At 40.5% G+C, this 24,825-nt stretch overlaps 1 protein-coding gene across 1 annotated transcript in view; it reads right to left on the bottom strand.

The window, feature by feature from the left end:
- PTPRR (protein tyrosine phosphatase receptor type R) overlaps positions 1-24,563 on the bottom strand; it is a 235,325-nt gene extending 210,762 nt beyond the window's left edge. Inside the window, exon 1 of the mRNA XM_041757500.1 lies at positions 24,407-24,563. Coding sequence (XP_041613434.1) covers positions 24,407-24,464 — 58 coding nt within the window. The 5' untranslated portion in view covers positions 24,465-24,563. The remainder of the gene's footprint in view (positions 1-24,406) is intronic.
- Between the last annotated feature and the right edge of the window lie 262 nt (positions 24,564-24,825).

Here is a 24,825-nt window from a genome sequence, read left to right as displayed (position 1 = left end):
TTAGGTCGATGGTAGCAATGAGCTGTACAAATACTGCCTTAGAAAATTACTTACCTCTTTTTACTAGAATTCTTATTGAATATTTACAGTAGAGGAATTGCTAGTTTTTACAGCTTCTGCCCTCCATCAAGCCTTTTGTGACCAGCATATATTTCTAGCATTTTCAGTAATTCTGTCTAAAATATGCTTTCAACTTTCCCTTAGGGATATAAAGGTGATTTTTTAGCCAGCTTCAGTGCTCTCTTCCATGATGGAAAAGACAGTTTGGGAATCATCTTTGGGTACCAGTGACTTTAGCTTTTCAGATCATTCAAGTCACAATTATATTTCATGTGAATTCTGAAACAGTAATAGAAATAATCATCCTATCTTCAATCCTGAGTTTGCTAAATAGACTATAACTTTTTAAAAAGCAATCAAGCTGCCACAATTGGCCAAAGATGATGACTTGACAGTGATGACCTTCAAATACCTATAATTTTTCTGATAATAGTGCCTCAGATTTCAAAATAGGGGATCCCTGGGTGGCGCAGCGGTTTGGCGCCTGCCTTTGGCCCAGGGCGCGATCCTGGAGACCCGGGATCGAATCCCACATCGGGCTCCCGGTGCATGGAGCCTGCTTCTCCCTCTGCCTATGTCTCTGCCTCTCTCTCTCTCTCTCTGTGACTATCATAAATAAAGATTAAAAAAAAAAAATTTCTAAAAAAAAAAAAAAAAAAGATTTCAAAATAAAACCATCATTAGGAACAAATATCATGTTATGAAATTCAGAACAGAGTACATCAATGTTATTATTTTTGTAGTGTTTTATTAATAGAGAATGGTGCTAAAATGGTTTTAGGTGTCTATTGACTTTCTGGCCACGATATGTTCAATTAGAATTTACTAAAAGGATTTACTCACTAGTATTACAGTGTCCTGGAAGAGTTTCTATATTTCTGAAAAGAGAGCACTTTCTTCCCTCCTCTTAGAGAACTGGATCTGATATTGCAAAGAGCAACAACGAAATGATCAACTTGCAGTTAAGAAATAGACCTTTAGGGATCCCTGGGTGGCGCAGCGGTTTGGCGCCTGTCTTTGGCCCAGGGCGCGATCCTGGAGACCCGGGATTGAATCCCACATCGGGCTCCCGGTGCATGGAGCCTGCTTCTCCCTCTGCCTGTGTCTCTGCCTCTCTCTCACTCTCTGTGTGACTATCATAAATAAATAAAAATTAAAAAAAAAAAAAAAAGAAATAGACCCTTATCTTAGTTGGCTTTTTAAAAACTCCTCATTTAAACATGGTCTGTTGTTTTGGGAAAGGCATAATGTATGCTTGAATGAATTTGGGTTCTCACCTGAGGGACTGGCCTTCCTACCAAAGAGGAATCTATAATGTTCAGCATCAAAAAAAACTATATCAGCCAAGATAGTGCCATTGAAATGGCTGTGTTAATAGAGATTAACATGCAAAAAAGATGGGCCCTAGCAAGATTTAGGAAGTAAAAGATAAAATAGTGTGGGGAATGGGTAATTTCAATAAGAAAGATGAAAGTGCTCAGGGTTTAAATCAGAGAATGCAGATGTACGCAGAGAGATGAATAAAGAACTGGGAACCATACATAATCATCTCCACTCTCTTTTTCTCTGCTATCAATCACAGCAAACCTTGTTAGAGCCACTTTTTTTTTTTAAGTATTTTATTTATTTATTTGAAAGAGAGCGAGCATGAGCAAGGGGGGAGAGTCAGGAGAAGACTCTCTGCTGAGCAGGGAGCCTGATGCAGGGCTCAATCCCAGGACACAGAGATCATGACCTGAGCCAAAGGCAGATGCTTAACTGACGGAGTCACCCAGGCACCCCAAGGCCACTTTATTTAAATAAGATAGGTGAGTCCAACTAACAAATGTCTCTTGTGCTAAAATTGGCCTACAAGGAAAGGTAAAAAAAATCTAATTTTTTAAGTGCAATTTTAATACAGTTAAAATTTCCCAATCTTATCCACTTGTGTACGGGAAAAGTCTTATTCCTGCCCTGTCCTTAAGTAATGGGAACCTCGCTGGCAGCATAATATTAGGAATCCCACTATAACCATTAGGCAAGAAAAAAGTTTTTCAAAGTGTTGGGCTTAGATCCCTGCATCAGAATCACCTGGATATTAAGATGCAGATTCCTAGATCCCAGCCTAGAACTACCATAGCAGAGTCCCTGGAGATGTAGCCTGGGAATCTGGATTTATTCCTGAATTATATTCACATTCAAACTGAAGCTGAGGACCACTGAGCTAGTATCTGGAATTCGTTTTGTCTTCTGTCTTCAAATGCCACTTCTCTATGGCCTCCCTCACTTCAGCATTATGAATATACTCAAGTAAATGATTCAGTAATGTTAAGATTGAGATGCCTATTAAATATCAGACTTCTGAATTGGAAATTTAATAGCTAAGTGTGTAGCACATAGTTGGAGAGAGAAAGATTGATTTGTGAATCATCCAATACAGATAAAATTTAAAAAGCCAAGTGACTGGATGCTGATGATGAGGAAGTCCTGACTATACAGGACAGGGCACTGTAGAATTCAAACATTTTGAGTCAGGGAACTGAAGGAGCGAGCAAAGGCAAATGAGAGGGATGGCAATAGAACAGGAGAAAAACCAAGAAAGACAGGAAAACTTAAGAAAGAAAATGTTTTAGAACCTGTATGTATTTTAGGGTTTTAGACAGAGGCAATTGAAAAATCGCTCTCATACTGATGTCTCTAGAAACAAGTATATAAATGCAACTTCCATGTGTTGCTATGGAAGATAAGTCCCACTGAAGACACACTCATAGATTTTTAAATCACAAAGCACACTGAGACTACTGCCATGAGAGACAGTCAAGATGGAGTAAGTGGGAAGATTCTCACCTAAGAGAGAGTAAATAAAGGAGGCTTTAAAATAAGTTGATTTAAAATACCCAAAGAGATGAAAGAAGAAAATAGGAATAAGGCATATAAGGAAAAAGGAATAGGTATTTTGTTGTTGTTTTTATTTTTTAATTTAAATTTAACTTGCCAATATATAACACCCATGCTAATCACATCACATTCCCTCCTTAATGTCCATCACCAGTACCCCATCCTCCCACCCTTTTCCCCTTCTGCAACCCTTTGTTTCCCTGAGTTAGGAGTCTCTCATGGTTTGTCTCCCTCTCTAATTTTTCCCACTCAGTTCCCCTCCTTTCCCTTATGGTCCCTTTCAATATTTCTTATAATCCACATATGAGTGAAACCATATGATAATTGTCTTTCTCTGACTGACTTATTTTCACTCAGCATAATACTCTCCAGTTCCATCCATGTCAATGTAAATGGTGGGTATTCATCCTTTCTGCTGGCTGAGTAGTATTCCATTGTGTATATAGACCACATCTTCTTTATCCAGGAATACGCATGTTTCAATCCAGGTGGAAATCATAGAAGCAAAAAATAGAGTAATTGGTGAAACTCAAGATATGGCTTATACAGTAGCCTAGATACCATTGAACAGAGATTTAGTAAATTGGAAAAGTTTAGGTAACACTTCAGAAAGCAGTACAGAGAAATTAAGAGAGAAGTGAAAAAGAAGGTGAGTGCCATCTGAAAAGGTGATCCACACTTACTGGCATTCACATCCTTGTATAACATCCTCCCATGGAGAGTGAGCTGGATCTCACTTGTGACGTACTTTTAACCAACTGATAATTGCAAAAGTGATAGGATGTTACTTCCTTGATTAGGTAAAAAAGATGTGACTTCTGTGTTGCTTTCCTGGTGACTTTGATGAAGCAAGTTGCCATGCTGGAGAAGTCCATGTGAAGGATGAGGCTGCTAGCCAAAAGCCAGGAAAGAACTGAGGCCCTCAGAACAACCCGAATCCTGCCAACAATCATGTAAATGAGTCTGGAAGCAAATTCCTCCTCAGATGAGCCTTCCTCCAAGAGCCCAGCCCAGGCCAACACTCTAATTGAAGCCTTATGAGAGACCTTGAAGCAGAAGTCCCAGCTGAGCCATGCCCAGTTTCTGACTCACAGAAATTGAGAAAGAGTAAATGTATATCGTTTTAATCAACTAAATTTTGGGGTAATTTGTTATGCAGCAAAAAAATAAAAAATTTGTTATGCAGCAACAGGAAACTAATGCAGAGAGGTTGACAGAGACTAAACTGTTAAATACTTTTACCTAAGAAATGAAACATTAGAGAAATCAGACATTTTACAAAATTTAAGGAGGGAAATGACAAGATAAAACATGTATTTCTGAAAGATGCCCCAGCTATACAAGAAAATAGATTGGAAGGAAGCAAGAGTAAGTGCAAAGGTACCAGGTAAAATATTTTAGGTAACGGGAGAGTAACCCAACACCAGGAGGCAGTAGAGGGATGGAGCAGAGGCGAATCTAGTTGACAGATGATCCTTTCTACTCAAGGAGATTCATATATGCTGTCTATCTTGGATTCAGGTGCCTCTGCCTTTTGTGACTCCTATATATAAATTCTCCAACTGACCAATGTTGACCCATAGGCATGGACATGTCTGCATCCCTATTCAGCAGGAAGGAGTTACAGAAAATAAGACCTTCCACCCTCAACAAACTTAAAAGATTTAAGGGTCAAAATTGTTCAGAGGCTGTGGTATAATGAGAACAAAGGCAAAAGAAATGTAGATAAAATTAGCAGACTCCTGATAATTATCTGAGAAGTGCAGGGTGTGACATCCCTCAAGGAACTCCTGGCTGCCTTAAGGTTAATACTTTGCTAGAGGCAAAAAAGGAAGCTTAGCCTGACAATAGCCAAACCTCCAGGATCCTGTAAGTCTTCTTGAACACATGAAAATCCCTTTAGAGACTTCCTTTATCTCCTCCCTTCACCTTAAAAGTTTATAATCAATCACTCCTCACAATCACAGTGTAGCTCTTTCTGCCCAAGGGTCCTGTCCCTGTGCTTTAATAAAAGCACCTTTTTTGCACTGGAAAAAAAAGGAGAGAGAGAGAGAGAGAGAGACTGGAATTGACAGAAGAAGGAGGAGAAGTATTAATTCAATGATTGAGTTAATGTTCTAGGAGGGAACCAACAGTGGGGTTTCAAGGGTAATTTTGTTTCTACTGGGTGATTGACTATATGGGGGTGCCTTTACTGAGATAGAGTAATGTGTGTGCCTACAATATATAGAAACAGAAATGTCAAGAGAGCAATTCTATGTATGTGAACTCTAGAGGAAGCTCTGGACTAGAGATAGGTGCTTAAAACCATAAGCAAACTAATGGAGAACTAAGTGATGAGATTGCCTAAGAAGAGCTGTGGGTGGAGAAGAACAAGAAGTTAGCAACTTAGACCCAGGGAAGACCATATTTAAGGAGCATTTGGAGACTGCGCAAGTATGGAAGGCATGGAAAGAGTGCAATAAAAAGGAGTCTCTGAGAGGCAGTGTCCAGTGTCACTAAGTCTGTGAGTTCAAACAAGACAACCCTAAACATTTGCATCGGATTTACTAACTTAAAATTCATCAATGGACAACTGAGCCTGGATATTCAGAGGACCAGATTTAACATGGAAAAGGCTTGGGGATAGCCTTCTAGAAACACTAAGCTAACCATCTCCCACTGTTGAGTCCTTGAACAAAAATAAAATAATTTGAAAGGATTTAAAAGTCTATGGAAGATTCTGAGTCTGGATAAGATGGGGCAAATATGCCCAACCTTGTTGCTTACACTGCGTAAAACCTAGTACAGAATGCATGAAACCGCTATTTGAGGAATCTGGAAAATAAATTGTAGCAGGGTTACTGGAGATAACGAATAAAATTCAAAGTTCCACAGCATCAGCAGGGGAGTTTACCATCTTTCCCCCTACCTCCCCCCCCCCCCCCCCCCCAGTATTCTCTAGCCAACCCTAGTGGATGCCAGGTACAGACAAAGACAGCTTCAGGGAAAAACACTATAAAATACTAGTTCTGAAAAAGAGAACTCATAATGCTAAAAGAGACTACAGAAATCTTTCCCCATTGCTCCTCTCTCTCTTTTCTCCTTTCTCCAGGCTCCAGCCCAAGCAATGTCACAGCAGCAGTGGCCTTGGGCGTTAATGAGAACTTAACAGGACTCAAAACTCTGCAAGACAGGCACTTTCTTTCAAGGAAACTACCATTCTATGGACTGGAACCAACTGTCACAGCTTTTTCTTTTCTCGTTCTCCCACCTCTTGACCCTGGACTCAGATGCAGTTGTAGAAGTACAAGAAGCATACTTCAACTATAAAGATTACAGATAGGAAAAAAAAAAAAAAAGATTACAGATAGGTTTAATGTGAAAGGGTGGAAAAAATACGTCATGTAAATACTTGTCAAAAGAAAGCCACTCTCGGACAACATAGACTTCAGAGCAAAGAAAATTACCAAGGATAAAGAGATACATCACATAATAATGAAATGTACATACTGATATGATATATATAAGAATATATAATAGTCCTAAAAGTGTATATATCCTCCCCCTTAAAAGCATAAAAACACATGAAGCAAAAACTAACCAAAATGAAAGAAATGAGCAAATCCATAATTATAGTTGGAGATTCTAACATTCCTTTCTCAATAATAGAACTAGTAGACAGAAAATCAGCAAGGGTAATGTTATAAAGGAAAGAACAACATCATCAACTAACTGGATCTAACAGTATTTATAGAATGTTCCAACCAAGAACTCGGAATACACATTCTTTTCCAGTGCACTTGGGACATTCACCAAAATAGACCATCTCCCGGGTCATAAAACAAACTTAGACACTTAAAAAACTGAAATTATACAAAATATATTCTCTGACCATAATAGAATTAAACTAAGAATCAATAAGAGAAAAAACAAGAATAACTCCACGCACTTGGAAATTAAACAGCATACTTCTAAATATCCTTGGGCCAAAAAATAATTACTAAATTAGAACATGTTTTGAACTGAAATAAAATGAAAATATAACATAGGATGCAGTTGAAGCAGCACTATTTAAAGGAAAATTTATAGCATTAAATGTCTTTAATAGTTTAATAGAAAAAGAAGAAAGGTCTCGAATCAATTAATTTAAGTTTCCACTTTAAGAAAGTAAAAAAAAAAAAAGCAAAATAAATGCTAAACATGTAGAATGAAACTTAAAAATTTAAAGCAGAAATAATTACATTGAAAATAGGAAAACAATTAAGAAAAATCAACAAAACAAAAGCTGATTCTCTGAGAACAGTAAAATTGATAAAACTCTAGCAAGACTCACAAGGAAATAGAGAAATAGAGAAAACACAAATTACTAATATCAGATAAAAGGAAGGCTGTCATGACAGACCATGCAGACATGAAAAGGATAAAGAAATACTATGGATCATCCTCTGCATATAAGTTCAACAACTTAGGTGAAATGACCAAATCCTGAAAAACCACAAACTAATGAAATTCAAACCCGAGATGAAATGTCGATCTCAAACTGTACTAACATTATAAAAAAATAAATCTCCACTTAAAATTGTTTTAAAAAAAATCTTCAGGATCAAATGGTTTTACTAGCAAGTTCCACCAGACATCTAATGAAAAATATAACATCAACTTCACGTGACCTCTGCCAGAAAATAGAAAAGAAGGAACACTACAGATTATTTTACAAGGCCAAAGTTACACTAATAACAAAATCAGAGAAAGGCAGTACTAAAAAGAAAACCATGGACCGATATTCAGGAAGACAGTGCAAAAATCCTCAACAATATATCAGCAAATTGAATGCAGATATAATACAATGAATAATATACCATAACCAAATGGGGCTTACTTATCCTGGGAATGAAAGGGTTCTTCAATATTTGAAAAGCTATCAACATAATCTACCATGTTGACAGTCTAAAGAAGAAAAACAACATTGTCATATCAATTGATGCAGAAAAAGCATTTGACAAAATTTACATCTATTCATAGGCTAAAAAAAAAAAAACTAAGCAAACTAGAAATAGAAGAGAATTTCCTTTAAGAAGGCATCTAACTTGGGTGCCTGGCTGGCTTGGTCAGTAGAGCATGTGACTCTTAATTGCAGGGTCATGAGTAGGAGCTTCACGTTGGGGGTAGGGATTACTTTAAAAAAAAAAGTTTAATGAAATTGTGAAATGTATTAATAAAATTCTTAAAAAATAAAAGAAATAAAAAGGCACCTACATTAAACCCCTCAGCTAACATTATGCTTAATAGCAAAAGACTGGATGCTTGTTTGCCATCCCAAGATAGAGCACAAGGCAACTATGACATCTTATCACTTCTATATGACATTGTATTAAAAGTCCTAGTTGGTGCAATAAGACAAAGACAAGAAGTAAAAGGCATACATATTGAGAAAAAAGAAAACTGTTCTAGTTGCAGATGGCATGACTGTCTATGTAGAAAATCCCAAAGAATCCACCAAAATCTTCTTAGAATTAACAGGTGAATTTAGTAAGGTTGGAGAACAGAAAGTCACTCTGCAAAAACCAATGGCATTTCTATAAACAAGCAATGTGTAACAGAAAACCGAAAATTAAAAAAAAAAGTATAACTGCTCTAAAATAAAATATGTAGGTATAAATCTAACAGAATATGTATAAGATATTTATACTAAAAATTATGAAATCCTGGAAAACAAATCAAAGAAGCTCTAAATAAATAAAATGACATACCTTGCTCATGAATTGTAAGACTACATAATGAAGATGTCAATTATCCCCAATTAAAGAAAAAATACCAACAGAATTTTTAAATAGACATAGTTATTCCCATTCTAAAATTTATATAGAAAGTCAAAATAAAGAGAATAGCTAAAATAATTTTGATAATGAAAGGAAGAATAATACTGCCCAATCCTAAGACTCACTATAAAGCCATAGCAATCAAGGTAGTGTGTATTAGCAAGGAAGAGATACAGAGATCAATGGAACAAAACAGACAGTTCAAAACATATCCACAGAAAACATCACCATTTGATTTTTGACAAATGCAAAAACAATAGAGAAAGAATTTTCTTCTCAAAATGACATTGGAACTGTTGTACATCCGTATGCAACATAGTGAACTTTTATCTAAACTTCACACCTTGTATAAAACTTAACTCAAAAAAGATCATAGATTAATGTATAATTAACAACTTTAAAACTTTTTAAAGATAGGAGAAAATCTTCATTACCTAGGGTTAGGCAAAATGTTCTTAGGACAGCAAAATCATAATCCATACATGAAAAAAATGGATAAACTGGACTGGATGAAAATTTTAAAAATTTTGTTCTGTGAAAGACAACTGTAAAGAGCATGAAAAGGCAAGCTACAGAGTGGGAGAAAAATAACTGTAAATCACAGGTCCAGCAAAGACTTGTAATCAGAAAACGAAGAACTCTCAAAACTCAATAGTAAGAAAATAAACCAATTTAAAAATGGACTGATGTTGAACAGACACTTTGTCAAAGAGAATGCATAAATGACAAACAGGTACATGAAAATGTGCCCAAGCCAATAGAAAAAAAATATATTAAAACTGGGATATGATACCACCACATGCCTCTTACAATTGCTAAAATGAAAAATACCAACAATTCTCAGTGCTTGAGAGTCTTTGAAGGAACTCGAAGTCTCAGACCTTGGTGGCAATGCAAAATGACAATAGGCACTATGGAAAATGGTTTGGCACTTTCTCAAAAAGTGGGATTTGCCAGCAATCCCACTTCTGCGATTTACCTACAAAATAAAAACTTCCATCCACACAAAAATCTGCAAGCAAATTTTCGTGCCAGCTCTAGTCATAATTGGCCCCAATGGAAACAACTCAGATGCCCTTCAATGGATGGGCGAGTGGATAAATGTTGGTACATCTATCCATTGGAATATTACTCATCAACGAAAAGTAATGAATCATAGATCCATACAACTTGGATGAATGTCAAGGGCATTAGGCTGAGTGAAAGAAGACAGTACAAAGCATCACGTACTGTGTGATTCCATTATATGACCTTCTTGAAAAGGTAAAAACTATAATGATGGAAGACAAATCAATGGTTATCAGAACTTAGGGGCGGAGGATGGAGTAGATAGCATGAAGGAGATCTTTTACGTCTTGTGGCAGGAATCGATACATGGGCTGAAATTCATAGAACTATACACTCAAAGAAGTCAGCGGATTATGCTATATGATGTTTTGTAAGCTGCTTTTTAACTCAATACTTTATGAAAGCATCTTTTCTCTAACTGTAAATCTACACAGTTAAAAAAATGATTGATAAACTTGTAGAAGGTACTTTCAGTGTACATGTGGGAGACAGCTGGACTTAATTGGATTGAAAAGTGGGAGATAAAGTGGAAACAACATATATGGACAGCATTTCAGCAAGTGTATATGGGATAAGAGAATGATAGTGTGTTAACAGGAAGGGAGGGTAGGGTTGAGGGATTTTTTTTTTTTCCACGATAGGAGAGATCTGACCACTTTTATTCCTTAAAGGGAGGAGCCTGCTGAGAAGGAGTGGTTGAAAATGTTGAGGAAAGTCAAGGCCATCAGGGGGAAGTCAAGGACATGATGAGTAGACTGAGCTGTCCTGCAAGACTGTATGGACTGGGGTCCACAGTCCAGGCAAGGAGATGACCAAGGCGGGTGGGAGGTATTTCTTCTGTTATGACATGAAGGGGAGGGGATGATGGGATGTGAAGGGGGTAGAAGTTGAGCAAATTATCTGCTGATGGTTTCTATTTTCTCCGCGTAAAAGTGAAGTCATCTCGTAAGAAGAGGACAAAGGAGGAAAGACTGTAAGTGTCAGGAAAATGGAGAAAGACTAAAACAGTTGTTGTAAAGAAGGAGGGATAAAGTCCATAAGCGTGGGAGGATGCCTCCTGGGCACCCAGAACTCAGCCCTCTCAGCCCAGAAGGGATAGAGCCTCTCAGTGTTTAGCAAACAGCTTGTCAAAGATCCTCATCTGCATTTAAAATACAAGGACTTTGATCACAGAAGCAACATTCACTTGCGCAGAGCCAGTCCTGATGGTCATAAAGCTCCAAGATTTAAATTTCATTTTGGACAGACCTTGGTAATCGCTGAGGAATCTTTGACAGAGAGAAATGGATGAGATTATAACATTAGAGCAGGTCATGATTCATTATTTCAGCCTCAGTGTCAGTAATTCTTGGATGCACGCCGTAGAGAGGCCTCGCGTGCACCTGAAAAGGTGAACAATCCCCCTCTCCCCCGCCCCCCGGAAAAGGCAACTTTGTTCTCTGATCGTTTTGTGAAAGGATAATCATTGTTTTTAAAGCATTGCCAACACTTTCTTCTCTAGAAAGTGGATATAAATGGGTAGCATCAGGGAAGTCCCTTGGGAATTTCTACAAGCGAAATGGGGAGGCTCTCCTTTGATTTGTAAATGCCTCTCAGAAAAAGTTAAAAATACACGGAGTACTAGGGAAAGCTTACAGAGCAGATGCCTAGGAATAGTAGTCAGAAAGGAAAGAAACAGACTTTTTAAGAAAGCAATGGACTAGGAGATAAGGACCGTGGATTCGGGCTGCAACACTCCCACCACCATCACCACGACCACCACCGCCACCACCACCACCACCATCTACGTGAACTTGAGTCAGTCTCCTCACAGCTGAGCCTCAGTTTCTCATCACAGGATGAAAGTGGTTCTTGTGGATCTACAGCTAGATCACAACGTGCATCAGTAAAGGAGAAGCCCCAATTCAATGAGAGTTTGCTTGATGCTGATTTTTTTTTCTAAAGAGATGCATTCTTCCCTAAGCCCAACAAACACGTACACCTATTTTTCATAAATAAAATTCAGAAATTTACACCTAAAGCTTTACACTTAAACTCACCTTTCCAATTTCTCCTGATCTAATGAAATTTTATTATTATGTTTTCGCTTCATGTAAGATGGCTAAGATTGCTATTAGCATCCAGCTCCCCTTAATTAAATTTGCTCTCCTCCAGATAGTCTTTTATCAAAGTTCTTGTTGCATCTTCAAAATCCTTCCTCACAGAGCACAACGTACGTATTATACAGACATAGTCACCCTTTGTGATTTATTACTTTGTATCCTCTGAAATTCATGTTTTTTACATTTCTTTTAAATTTAAGACGATAAATGTCCAGACCATAATCAAGTTTCAGTTTATAATTTTTTTTAAAGATTTTATTTATCTATTCGGCAGAGAGTCAGCATGAGAGAGAGAGCTGGAGCAGGGGAGAAGGACAGCGGGAGAGGGAGAAGCAGACCCTCCACTGAGCAGGTAGCCCAACGTGGGGCTCGATCCCAGGACCCTGAGATCACGACCTGAGCCCAAGGCAGACACTTAACCAACTGAGCCACCCAGGCGTCCTCAGCTTATAATGCTTTATTATGATTTAGAATTTCTCTGAAAAGAACAAAATTATATACATAGTGTGAACATTCATGTATCAGGAAGACTCAAAGGCTGTTTTCTACTTTGTTCAAGTTGTGTTTCCAGGCATTGTGTGCCGTACAGCTCTTGCCACTGTTCTTTCCAAATGTCCGATGTGTACTATGATAGACACCTGCTTTTCTCTGGGTCTAGTCCATCTGACCCATAGGCCACGTACAATAATAGACCTTTTGGGAACTTTTTTAAAATAAATTAATTTTTATTGGTGTTCAATTTACCAACATACAGAATAACACCCAGTGCTCATCCCGTCAAGTGTCCCCCTCAGTGCCCGTCACCCATTCACTCCCACCCCTGGCCCCCCTCCCCTTCCACCACCCCTAGTTCATTTCCCAGAGTTAGGAGTCTTTATGTTCTGTCTCTCTTTCTGATATTTCCCACATATTTCTTCTCCCTTCCCTAATATTCCCTTTCACTATTATTTATATTCCCCAAATGAATGAGAACATACACTGTCCTTCTCCGATTGACTTACTTCACTCAGCATAATACCCTCCAGTTCCATCCACGTTGAAGCAAATGGTGGGTATTTGTCGTTTCTAATGGCTGAGTAATATTCCATTGTATACATAAACCACATCTTCTTTATCCATTCATCTTTCGATGGACACCAAGGCTCCTTCCACAGTTTGGCTATTGTGGACATTGCTGCTAGAAACACTGGGGTGCAGGTGTCACCTTTTGGGAACTTAAAGGGGCATGGATTTCCAGGAGCAATAAATAACCTTGGATTTAAAGGGGCTAATATTAAAACTATTCTTGCAGTTGTTCTGTAATTCTCCTAGTGATGGTCAACACAGGATGTCATCGTGGTACTAATCTCCAGTTATGAGGGCCCACCGTACCAACCCTGAAGCCCCCTGAGGAACATGGCAGTCTTGCCTAGATGTGACAATGGAGGTCTGTTAGGATAGCCTCCCACTTGTAACATACGATCACTCCCACCAGTCTGTTCATAGAGAATTTATCAGTGTTGGAAAGAGTCCATTATGTTACGGCTCTACCTATAAAGCCAGTTTTATAAAATTCAGTTTGTGTGTCTTAGTTGGATTCTGACAACATACATAAAGGTAAGTACGTATGTATGTAGAGGTATTCACACTGGTTTTGTTTTTTATCTTGACAGCAAATGACCAATTTGACCAAAAAAAAAAAAAAAGGGCAGGGGGAATCATCTTCAAATGAACGATTATATCATAAAAAGTAAAAAAATAAAAATAACAAAATGAGAGATTCTGTAAGATCATAATTGAATTTATAAAAACTGGAAACCATTACAGCCCCCTGCCCCCAGAAGACTTGGATGAGCTTGTTATGGAAGGATCACCTCCTTCCAGGAATGGCTTTCCTAAAATCTAGTCTGTCCACTGGTTTCTAGGATGTGAAGCATAATCCCATGAGGAGGTGCTGTGTCATTCTCTAGGAGTATTTAAATGTTTCACATGTTTGGCTAGTGATGTGTCTAGTATATCTATAATTTAATTTTTTAAAAAAAATCAAAGTGATTATTTTTATAGAGCTGGCTCTATTCTTCTCTATGTCGGAGAGGATCTGAATTTTACAAGAATAAGGAATGATTTTGATTAAGGCAACTTGTAAACTTTTTCTGCATATTCTTTGATATATTAACACTCCTTCACATTCCTTCAAATATTCCATTAAAAAATGTATTTCCTACTCCCACTTCCAAACCACTGTACCTAGTTACTTCTTCCTATTTATCTTACCCACCCAAAGTTGAGCTGCACAATGGCAAACTCTTATTTGCGAGTCGCAGAAGTGATTGTCATTTCAGGAAAAATCCACTGTGTGCAAAATTATAAGGAGTGAGTTTCATGTTTCTTGATTTCTGCCCAGCTTTAATAGAATTATTTTTCATCTGATAAATATATGTTACAGAGTGGAACATAATGCAATTAGGACAGACCCTTTGGGACAATGTGACTAGACTTTCGTCATAAGGAGGGAGTGGGGTTAAGACCACTGGCCTCAGACTCTGCTGGAGGAGGTGAGATTTACGTTGGTTGAGAAGATGCAGTAATGCCCCCTGCCCAGTTCCTGAAGAACTGAGTTGAAGGACATTCGCACAACCATTAAGAGAACTTCATAAAGATATGCCCTCTGGGGAAATGCAGAAGTAGAGAAAAATGATCACATGGCTGGAAAGCTGAGAAATACTACTCTTTGCAGAAGTCATAGGAATTGAGTTCCACATGCACTGAGTAATGAAGCAGTACATTTGTAAAACCTTTTATACTTCGGTTATTGTTATGCAAACAGCTAAAATGTTATTACTTATAGAGATTATAAACTATTTCCATCATCTTTTTAAAAGATTTTATTATTTATTTATTTATTTATTTATTTATTTATTTATTTGAGAGAGAGAGAGAGGGAGAGTGTGCTCATGAGTAGGGGGGGCGGGGAGAAGAGGAAGAGAGAATCTCAAGCAGACTTCCCGTGGAGCAGGGAGCCACAGGGCTCAATATCAAGAGATCATGACCAGAGCAGAAACCAAGAGGGGATTCCTAACCAACGTAGCCACCCAGGCATCCCATGTCCATCATTTTTATAGTAGAGCTCTCCAGATGACTCGAAAGCTAGGTTCCAACAGCAAGACAAAGAAAAAAATAAGTGTTTCAAGAATAATTCTAACAGATCGAGAACTATGTTAAAACGTAGCAAAGCCAACATTAGAAAATACAAAAATTAAAATATTACCATAGTAATGATACTACAGAGATGTGAATGCCTGGGTATTGGGGCAGGAGGAGGGTGAGGAAGGGGGTCCCCAGTGGCCACTCGAAGACATCCCTGCCCTGGTCTCCTTTGCCTGCATTTAGGGATTTGGAGGGTACCTGGTAGGCCCATAAGTCCTTTCCTTCATCATTTGAAATTATTATCACTGGTCTAAGGCACACATACTTCTTTGAAAAATGAACATCTTGTAGGAAAGGACCATGCAATTAATAGCTATTCTTAACTGGAGTTGAAAGTGTTCCCAGATATCAGTTAACCCTTTGCCACCCGACCTCTCCCTCTCCCAATCAAACAATACCTAGCACTTACATGGCACTTACTAATACGGTGCAGTTTACATACATTGCCCTATTCCATACACAAAACAACTTTACAGTTGTATAGTATGTAACCTCTACGTTAAAAAGAGGAAGTTTAAAAAGTAAAGAAAAAAGATAAAGAGAAAATTGAGGCTTAAAGAGATTAAGTAACTTGCCCTAAGTTACAGAGCTGGAAAATGATTGTGTGCGTACTGGAGTCCCATCACAATATCCATGCTCTTAGCCTCTATGGTATTATGCTAAAGGTTACCCAAAAATATGGCATTTTCCCCTTTATTCTGATTTTTCTCTTTACTTTTCTCTTTAAAGTATTTCATTTTCTTCCGGGGAGAATAAAGACACTGTCTTGAATCAATGAGGCCAAGAAAGTAAATTGCTTATAACTTAAAACCACACGTTCATATTAATGGATGGATGGCCTTTCAAACTAACTCACTGTAGTATGTTGAACACTCTTTGTATTGAGCATCTTTCCCAGTAACCCAGTGATTGGAGTGATGCACAGTGTTTTGTTTCCCCTCCAGGGTCCCTCAGGACTTGGGGCGCTACTATGGTGGGAGAGCAGGAGAGTCTTGCTCTGTACACGCTGCTGTAGGGGCCAGGGAGACACTGTTTTTTTTGTTTTGTTTTGTTTTGTTTGTTTTTTTAATTCATGAGAGATACACAGAGAGAGAGGCAGAGACACAGGCAGAGGGAGAAGCAGGCTCCCTGCAAGGAGCCTGATATGGGACTTGATCCCCGACCCAGGATCACGCCATGAGCTAAAGGCACATGCTCAACCACTGAGCCACCCAGGTGTCCCAAGGGAGACACTCTTCCTCTGTGTTCATTTTGTGCTCTTTTCCAAGGATCCATTTTTCCTTAATCCATTCTGCACATTTAAGTCAGAACATGGACATTGCTTTGGGTCTGAACTAGGAAAAAAATAATCCACGTCCTCACTGAACTTGGCATTTACTTCAGCGCAATTAAACATATTGATCTTGATTGCTGCGTCATGTGAACAATTAGTTTTGCTTTGTTTTTGGTCCACGTGGCTGCAATTTTAACGGACACCAACATCTTAACAAATTGAAATCAAATGAAATCTGATTATGAGGAAAGTCTCAATAGCCTTAAGAGTGAAAAATTATTTAAATGGCAAGTGCTAATAATGTTCACATCATAAACTTGCTAATTGACACTCCGTGGCAAATACCATCGCAATAACAGACACTACAGTAATGTTATTTAGGGAAAAAACATTAGGAAATTTAATCTTAAAATAATAATTTACCATTAATTTTTTTCAAAGCTATTAAAATCCTTTATGCTGGGAAATATGCAGTGTAACTCTGAATATGTCAGCACTTGTAAGTGCTCTGAAAATGAAGGATGCACTTACGGGCCAAGTAGGATTTTTCAAAATCCCCTTTTACAGGGATAAATGGCTTTCTTTACCTTTTCAATTTGACTTTGTAAACAGCTTTTAAAAGATTTAACAATAAACTTACCATAAAATATGACATCCATGTTATCATTAGTACTAATGGCAATAAATGGTTTTTTTGTGTGTGTGATCCCATCATTTCATAAAAAGTGACTTTTTATAATTCATAAACTAGTCTCCATTCTTCAGATGGAAGTATGTCTCCCTTGAGGTGCAGCATTTTTCCGTAAGAGAAAAATATGTGTAGTATCCCAAAACCTTATGGTTCTTTTTTTTTTTTTTAATTAACTTTTATTGGTGTTCAATTTACCAACATACAGAAAAACACCCAGTGCTCATCCCGTCAAGTGTCCACCTCAGTGCCCGTCACCCATTCCCCTCCAACACCCGCCCTCCTCCCCTTCCACCACCCCTAGTTCATTTCCCCGAGTATTTGGATGGTTGTATACATTTTCTTTCTCTCCTTTCAATGAATAGACAATGTTTATAGAACCATAAGGTTTCTCCTAACTCGGGGAAACCTTATGGTTCTATAAACATTGTCTATTCATTGAAAGGAGAGAAAGAAAATGTATACAACCATCCAAATACTCCCAAATTTTCTGCGATGGTTTGCTTTTTGTTTGGGGGAAGGAAGGAGGATTGAATTATTTGGGGTCTTGATAAATTGAATCCACTAAATCACACTCCCACCTGATTTTGAATGGGCAGGTGGCTCATATTTGCTACTACAAGATAGATGATGACCCTTCAGTAATCAGGAGTTGAGTTCCGAGTGTAGTCTTAATGCACAACTAATGTGCTATTATCTAATCCCTTGATCTATTTAAAATAAAGACACTCACCTTATCTCCATCCATCTAGAAACTCCCATAGCAATGTCTAACTAGACGGAGTTCAATACACAACTCTAGCACAACTATCATGATGCCCAGGGCACACAAATGCATCCTACAGACTATGCTTAAATGAAAGCTCTTCTGTGCGACTTTCATTTCTTTGTAACCAGTAAATGTAAATAGTATTGAGGGAGCAGTAGTAAAATCAATTCTAGTCTTTACAGTTATGAAGATAAGATGTAATCTCTTCATCAACGTAATTTATTATCATTTATTTTGCCTGATACACCCGGAATACATTTATTCACTCATCGAACATGTATTGATGGCATACTAGGCAGCAAGTACAGTTCTAGGAAACGGAGTTAGGAAAGACCTGAGAGTGGAAGACTTTGCCCTGCTAATGAGTTTGGGTTTTATTTTAAGAAAGAAGGAAATAGCCAAAGTAAAGAATTTTACAAGGGGAGAACATGATTAGGTATGCTTTTTTTCAGAGTTTTACCTCTGGCATTTATTTTTATGAAGGATGGATTTGATAAGAGGATGGTAACTTAAAATACTACATGAGAGGGATCCCTGGGTGGCGCAGCGGTTTGGCGTCTGCCTTTGGCCCAGGGCGCGATCCTGGAGATCCGTGATCGAATCCCATGTCGGGCTCCCGGTGCATGGAGCCTGCTTCTCCCTCTGCCTGTGTCTCTGCCTCTCTGTGTGTGTGTGTGTGTGACTATCATAAAAAAAAAACTACATGAGAAATAAGGACAGTGATGTGAACAGAGAGTGGAGAAGACAAAGCAAAGGAAGGGTACAGGATGAGCTAACAGCTGCAGGCTTGGGTGACTGTGGGGGATCTTGGTTTTTATTTATTTATTTGAGAGAGAGAGAGCATGAGTGACAGGGGGAGAGGGGAGGTGCAGAGGGTGAGGGAGAAGTAGGCTCCCCGCTGAGCAGAGAGCTGGACATGGTGCTGGATCCCAGGACCCTGAGATCATGACCTGAGCTGAAGGCAGACACTTAACTGACTGAGCCACCCAGGAGCCCCAGGGAATGCTGAGTACTAACAGATAAGATGCTTGTTGGATACCCAGTGACTCCTAGGTCATTAGAACTATATGCCTGGGGTTCAGGAGAACTATCGAAGATTAAAATACAGGCTTAGGAATCTTTGACATGTAGGTCTGAATATAACTACCCAGGGAGATTGCACAGAGAGGGAAATAAAAGGGGGCACATAAATTCTAGAAAGCACTAACCACGAAATACTACACCCTAAGTAGGACCACAGGTGAGGATTGGAGTTGGTGGAGAAGTAGATGAGGAACAAAGAGAAGGCCAAATGTGGATAACACATTTCAGAATTTTTACAAAGCACCACTCAGGGTACAATCTCCAAGAGAACATGTAATGTCCAAGGTGTCAGGAGCGAGTGATGTTGGGTATACATACACGTGTGCTACTTATGTGCCAAAGAAGTAGACAGGTTCGTCCAAGGGCTTTAAATCTTGCTTGTAAATTGGCTGTATGAATCCTTTTATGTCACCACAGCCATTCCTACATGTACATACAAGGCATTTCACTAAGACCTGAAAACACAGCAAAGCATTTGAGCCGTACAGCACCTTGCAACCAATTTGAAGGACTTTGCCACTGTTTCAATCTGTAGTTCTGGTCTCCCGTGAGCCCATCCCATGTCGCCCTCAAGTTCACAATGGTAGAAAAGTCTATTTGAGATAGTATGTTTCCGGAGCATGTGAGCTCCAAGGAAGAAACTGGAATTTTGGATGAATGAGCTCTGTTGAAGTCCATTCTAGAAATGGCTAAGCTGACTAAGTGTGTCTTGCATGGGTGCCAAGAAGAAATTAAATGCAAAAGGGAGAGAACAGAAATATCACTGTGTTGTTTCTATTTATTCAATATATTTGTTTTTAATCTTTAGTAGCTTTTATGCCAGGCCCTGGTGGAAGGCTGGGCAAGATCTGCAACAGATACAGCAGTAAATAGAACAGACAAATATTTGTGCCTTCAAGGAGCTTTCTTTCCAATGGGGAAAGGGGAGAAACCACAATAAACAAAGCAAATAAGTTAAATATATGATATGGAGTTGGTGAAAAGCGTCTGGAAAAAAAATAAAGTAGGGAAGGGGTATCAAAGTTCTTTGGGGGGAGAAGATATCATATTAATTAGGCTAGTCAGTGGGGGCCTCCCTGAGAAAGTAGCATTCGAATTGAGGCCTAAAATTAAGAGATTAGGCCATGGAGATACTGAGTAAAGAGTGTTTCAGGCAAAGGAAAAAGCAAAATATATGAGGGAGGCAAGCCCCTGGCATCCTCTTGGAACAGCAAGAAGACCAATGTGGCTGGAGACAAACAAGAGGAAAGTGGTGAGAAATGGTATCAGAGAGGTAATGGAGGAGGAGGACACAGTAGAACCTGGGCTGATGCAAGGATTGTGTTGAGTGATTTTGAAAAGGAAAAGTGGATTCTGGAGTTCATGGAAAGAAGGTACCTTAAAATTTTCAAGAATAACATATTATTTTCCTATCAGTCAACCCTTTCTTTTTGAAGGTGGTGCTTCTGCCAGTGACTTCCCTGATCCTCTGGGTTTCACCATAGGAATCCTTCCTTCTCAAAGACTAGAGAACTTGACTGCATTTCTCTGAGATGTCGCATCTTCAGAAGATCCACTGAAGGCAGTGTCTGTGCCTTCCAGAATGCTCAGTAGTAAGAACAACATGAAAATTTGAAAGGACCTTTCCCAGAGCTCAGGGAGAGAATAATGCACTGAAATCACATTCTGTGTTGGTAACAAAACGTCACTAGAAAAAGATAAAGCTTTCCCCTGAGAGTTTTTAAGATATTTCAAGACCTTCACTTCCTTGCAACTTAAATATGACCCAATAAATATCATCTCCTAAAACAGAATATAGTTCTTTGGATAAAGAAAGACGAAAAAACACCAAAGGAAATAAGCCACCTGTGGATCTTGTGGTACTATCCACATCATGGGGGCACACTTTCTTGGATATTCCTGAAGCAGTCTTTTCAACTGGGGTTTATGTATTACTCTAGTTCACAGAAGGAATAAAGAATGAGGACAGCTAGGGACACCAGGGTGGCTCAGTGGGTTAAGTGCCCAACTCATGATTTTGGCTCAAATCAAGATCTTGGGGTAATGGGATTGAACCCCACATGGGGCTCTGTGTTCATGGGGGAGTCTACTGGAAATTCTCTCTCTCTCTTTTTCACTTCTCCTCCTCTCTCTCCTCCCCTCTCTCAAATAAATACATCTTTTAAAAAAAAAGAAAAGAAAAAGAAAAAAAAAGAAAGAAAAGAAAAAAGAAAAGAAAAAGAAAAGAAAGAAAAGAAAAGAAAAAGAAAAGAAAAGAAAAGAAAAGAAAAAAGAAAAGAAAAGAAAAGAAAAGAAAAGAAAAGAAAAGAAAAGAAAAGAAAAGAAAAGAAAAGAAATGAGGACGGGTAGGTAAAAAGGATTTCTCACCACTAACTCAATGGTAGCCTTTCCTATTGGAACCGTTGTATGATTTCCACAGTATGTGGCCACAGGTCTGAAAACACGGGCTTTCATCCTGACTATGCTGTTAACTGGCTCTTTACTACTTAAAGTAAATACAGTCTACCATTTACTGGAACTTTGTTTTCTTACCCAAACTGTAAGCAGTCGGACGGACAACAACAACAAAAATGAACTGCCATGGAAAGAGCTGAGTCCAGGTTATCTAACAAGTTCTTTACTCAGTAATTTATTAGGATTATTTTCCCTAGAGATTTTTTTTTTTTAAGATTTTATTTATTTATTTGAGAGAGGGAAAGAGAGAGTGCTCCAGCCTGGAGCAGGGGGAGGGGCAGAGGGAGAAGCAGATTCCTGGCTGGGCAGGGAGGGGGGGGCCCTCAGGCTCTGGCTTGATCCCAGGACCCCCCCCACTCCCCCAATCAGGACCTGAGCAGAAGGCAAACGCTTAAGTGACTGAGCCACCTGGACGCCCTGGAGATGTTCATTACACGGTATTGTACCCCTCTGCCGCTTTTTGTTCCCATAGACACTACAGCCTGACCACAGTACTTTTTCCCATTGAGCCCCAGGAATGGTCTGAATTAATTAATTAATTAATCAATTTATTTATTTGCTTGTTTATTATTTTGCATCGTGCCTCAGGCCATCATGATCAAATAATTGGAGCTGGCGTTGAAGTTGAAAACAATCTGTATCTTATCATTAGGGCAACGATTATCTGGAAGGCAACAGTCCCTAGTATCCCTGAGAAGAGCTCTCACACCCCATCCGCCAATCTCTCCCACCCCTAAAGGGTTCTAACCTGTCCTCAGTTCCACCAGCGTAAAATAGTTGCTGGCACCCTGGGCATAACCAAAATGGATCAATTAGCTTTTCAGTTAAAGAGGGTGAGAAAAAACAGAATTCATTTCCCTTCCTTATTAAGCCCACTTCCATCCTAAGAGGAGAGCCTTCTGTAAAAGAAAAACTCAGACAGGCAACAAGTGTTGAAATCCATGACTTCTTGATCTGTGTACTCCCACACACTCACTTTCTTCCTACCCAAACCTACAGCAGCTTAGATCAAAAAGTCCGTGTTTATTTCAGTTCCAATGAGAAGTCCTAACAATGTTATTAAATAACTGGGATGAATTTTAATTTGATGACAGCTTGTGACCCAAAAATTGCTGTTTAAAATTAAAATGCATTCAAAATGAAACTGGCAAGACAACCACAATATTAAACTTGCAATCTGCTGTGAAAAAACACCTATCAAAAGCACTATATTAAATATAAAGATAATTAATTTCCATATAGCCTCTTGCAATTGAAATCTGAAAATGATGGCCCATGAATGCATTGCCCTATTAATTTAAAATTGAATATATATATTTTTTCAAATTAGGAAGTCAGAGTAGAGACGGATTGGTTTGTCTTTAGTAATATACCCTTCGGCAGAGCTCCAGGTATAATCTAGGGCTACAGACTTCTGGCTTTCTTCTTTGATGAACAAAAGTCCTCTATTTTCTTCATCCCAAATGTTCACCTACAATAAATTTAGAAATGGTTTCCACCTGCTTAATTTTAAGTTTATTTATAACTTTTAAGCTATAATTAAGGTATATTAAATGGAATCTTTAGAATCTCTTATATGCTAGCTTTAAAAAATAACTACACTGACATTTTTGATAGATCAGCTAAATCGTCCCTAAACTTGGTTAAGAATCGGGGCTTTAAAAAAAATTTCTTTTTTGGGGGGGGGCAATGGATGTTTGCATCAGTGCTAGTGTTATACATAATAACATAAATAAAACTCAACCCAATGTGTATTTTTTTTCATCTCAAATTTCAACATTTAAAAAACTATGGGGTCATAAAATGATGCATTACAGCTGTTTGCAAACAATTTAATGGCCAAGTCATAGCTATTTGCTAGTTTTCAAAAGGTGCCAAAGAACCATTAAAAATTTCACAATGAAACATCATAATTATAACAATTAACATGTGCACTTAATCACAGCCTTAATGTTCCCATGCGTTACTTGTTCTAGGTTCACCATAACATTAAAATAGCACGGGCTGGGAAAAAAAAAAGTACCATATTTCACTCTCACTATTGCACACATAGGAAAGGAACTCACCCACTCCTTTTGCAGAGAGACCACAGGAATGGTTATGTTGCAGCCATTATTTTTAGTTATCATCCCTGGGACATAACACACGCTCGGTAAATGTAATAGCCGAAGGAATGAATGACTGTGACTGTGTGTGATCGGGTGACAAGCGCACGGGGGTAAAGTCTCGGAGGCTGCAGGACCCCTGAGCGGACAAGGGCTGTCGCAGTAGGGCGCCTCGAACCTCCCTGCCATACCCTACGTTGGTGCACGCGTGTCTAAAAAGGAGAAAGGGCTCAGTCCGAGCCCTTGCATCGCTCAGGCGCTGCCTGTATCCCAAAGGCAGGATGTGTAGGGAGGCTGCGTGGGAGATGCCCCAGGTCCTCGCTAGGGCTGCTGGCTCCGTTCGTATCGAGCCGGTTTCTGTCGGGGCGCAGGGTCCCCGTCCGCCTCGGCCCGGGCTCCCCAGCCCGGCCCCAGAGCCCTGCGCTGTCGGCCGCCAGGCCCCTGCCCGGGTCGCCGGCCGCGATGCTGGGAGAGAGGAGGGGGTCCGGATTCCAAGCCTGCCTTCCTTTCATTGGCTTCGAGAACCCGAGGGCAGGAGCAGGGGCCAGAGGAGCCCCGAGCCGCACCGTTAGGGCGAACCCGGGATTTGGCCCTCCTGGGCGGGGACGAGGTCCTGCAGGTGGCAGCCCCCGGGGGTGGGGGTGGGGGTGGGGCGCCACCTGGGTGGCAGGTGGCTCCGGCCGCAGGTCCCGGGGTGCACCCGGAGGGGCTGTGCGTGGACGGCGAGGACCGGCAAGCGCCCCGCGTGCACCCGGCGGCGTCCGCGATCCCCGTCGCAGGCGCGGAGCCTCGAACGCCGCGTCCAGCTCAAGTTTTCGGCCTGTCTTCCAACAGGTGCACCGGCGCCCCCCGCCCGCCGCGGCCCCGGGCACGGCCCGCCGCCCCGAGCGCCCCCGCCCGCCCCCCGCCGGCCTGCCCGGGGCGCCCCGCCCGCCCTTACCTGCGGCGTGCAGCCGGAGCAGCAGGCACAGCGCGGGGACGCCGACCGCCGGCCGCATCGCGCCCGCCCGGCCGCCTCGCCGAGGGGCTGCAGCCCGGGCCCGCTGGCCGTGGGGGCGCTCGGGGCGGCGGCAGGACGCGCGCGGGGACGCGGGACCGGGAGGCGGCGGCGGCGGCGGCGGCGGCGGCGGCGGGGGCGGAGCCGGGCGGGGGCCGGGCGCTCGGAGGCGGCGGCTGCCCGGCCTCAGGCACGCCCGCAGCGGGGCGGGAGAGGGGGGCGGAGAGAGCGGGGAGGGGAGAGGAGGGATGGGGGAACGGGGAGGGGGGGGAGGGGGGGGAGGGGAGGGTGGGCGAGGGGTAGGGGGGCGAGGAGAGCGGGGAGGGGGAGGGGAGGGAGGGCGGGGGGAGATCCGGGAGGGG

Source organism: Vulpes lagopus, chromosome 5 (assembly GCF_018345385.1).
Source record: "Vulpes lagopus strain Blue_001 chromosome 5, ASM1834538v1, whole genome shotgun sequence".
NCBI lineage: Eukaryota > Metazoa > Chordata > Mammalia > Carnivora > Canidae > Vulpes > Vulpes lagopus.
The sequence above is the reverse complement of the archived record's forward strand: the minus strand, read 5'-3'. Positions and strand labels throughout refer to the sequence as shown.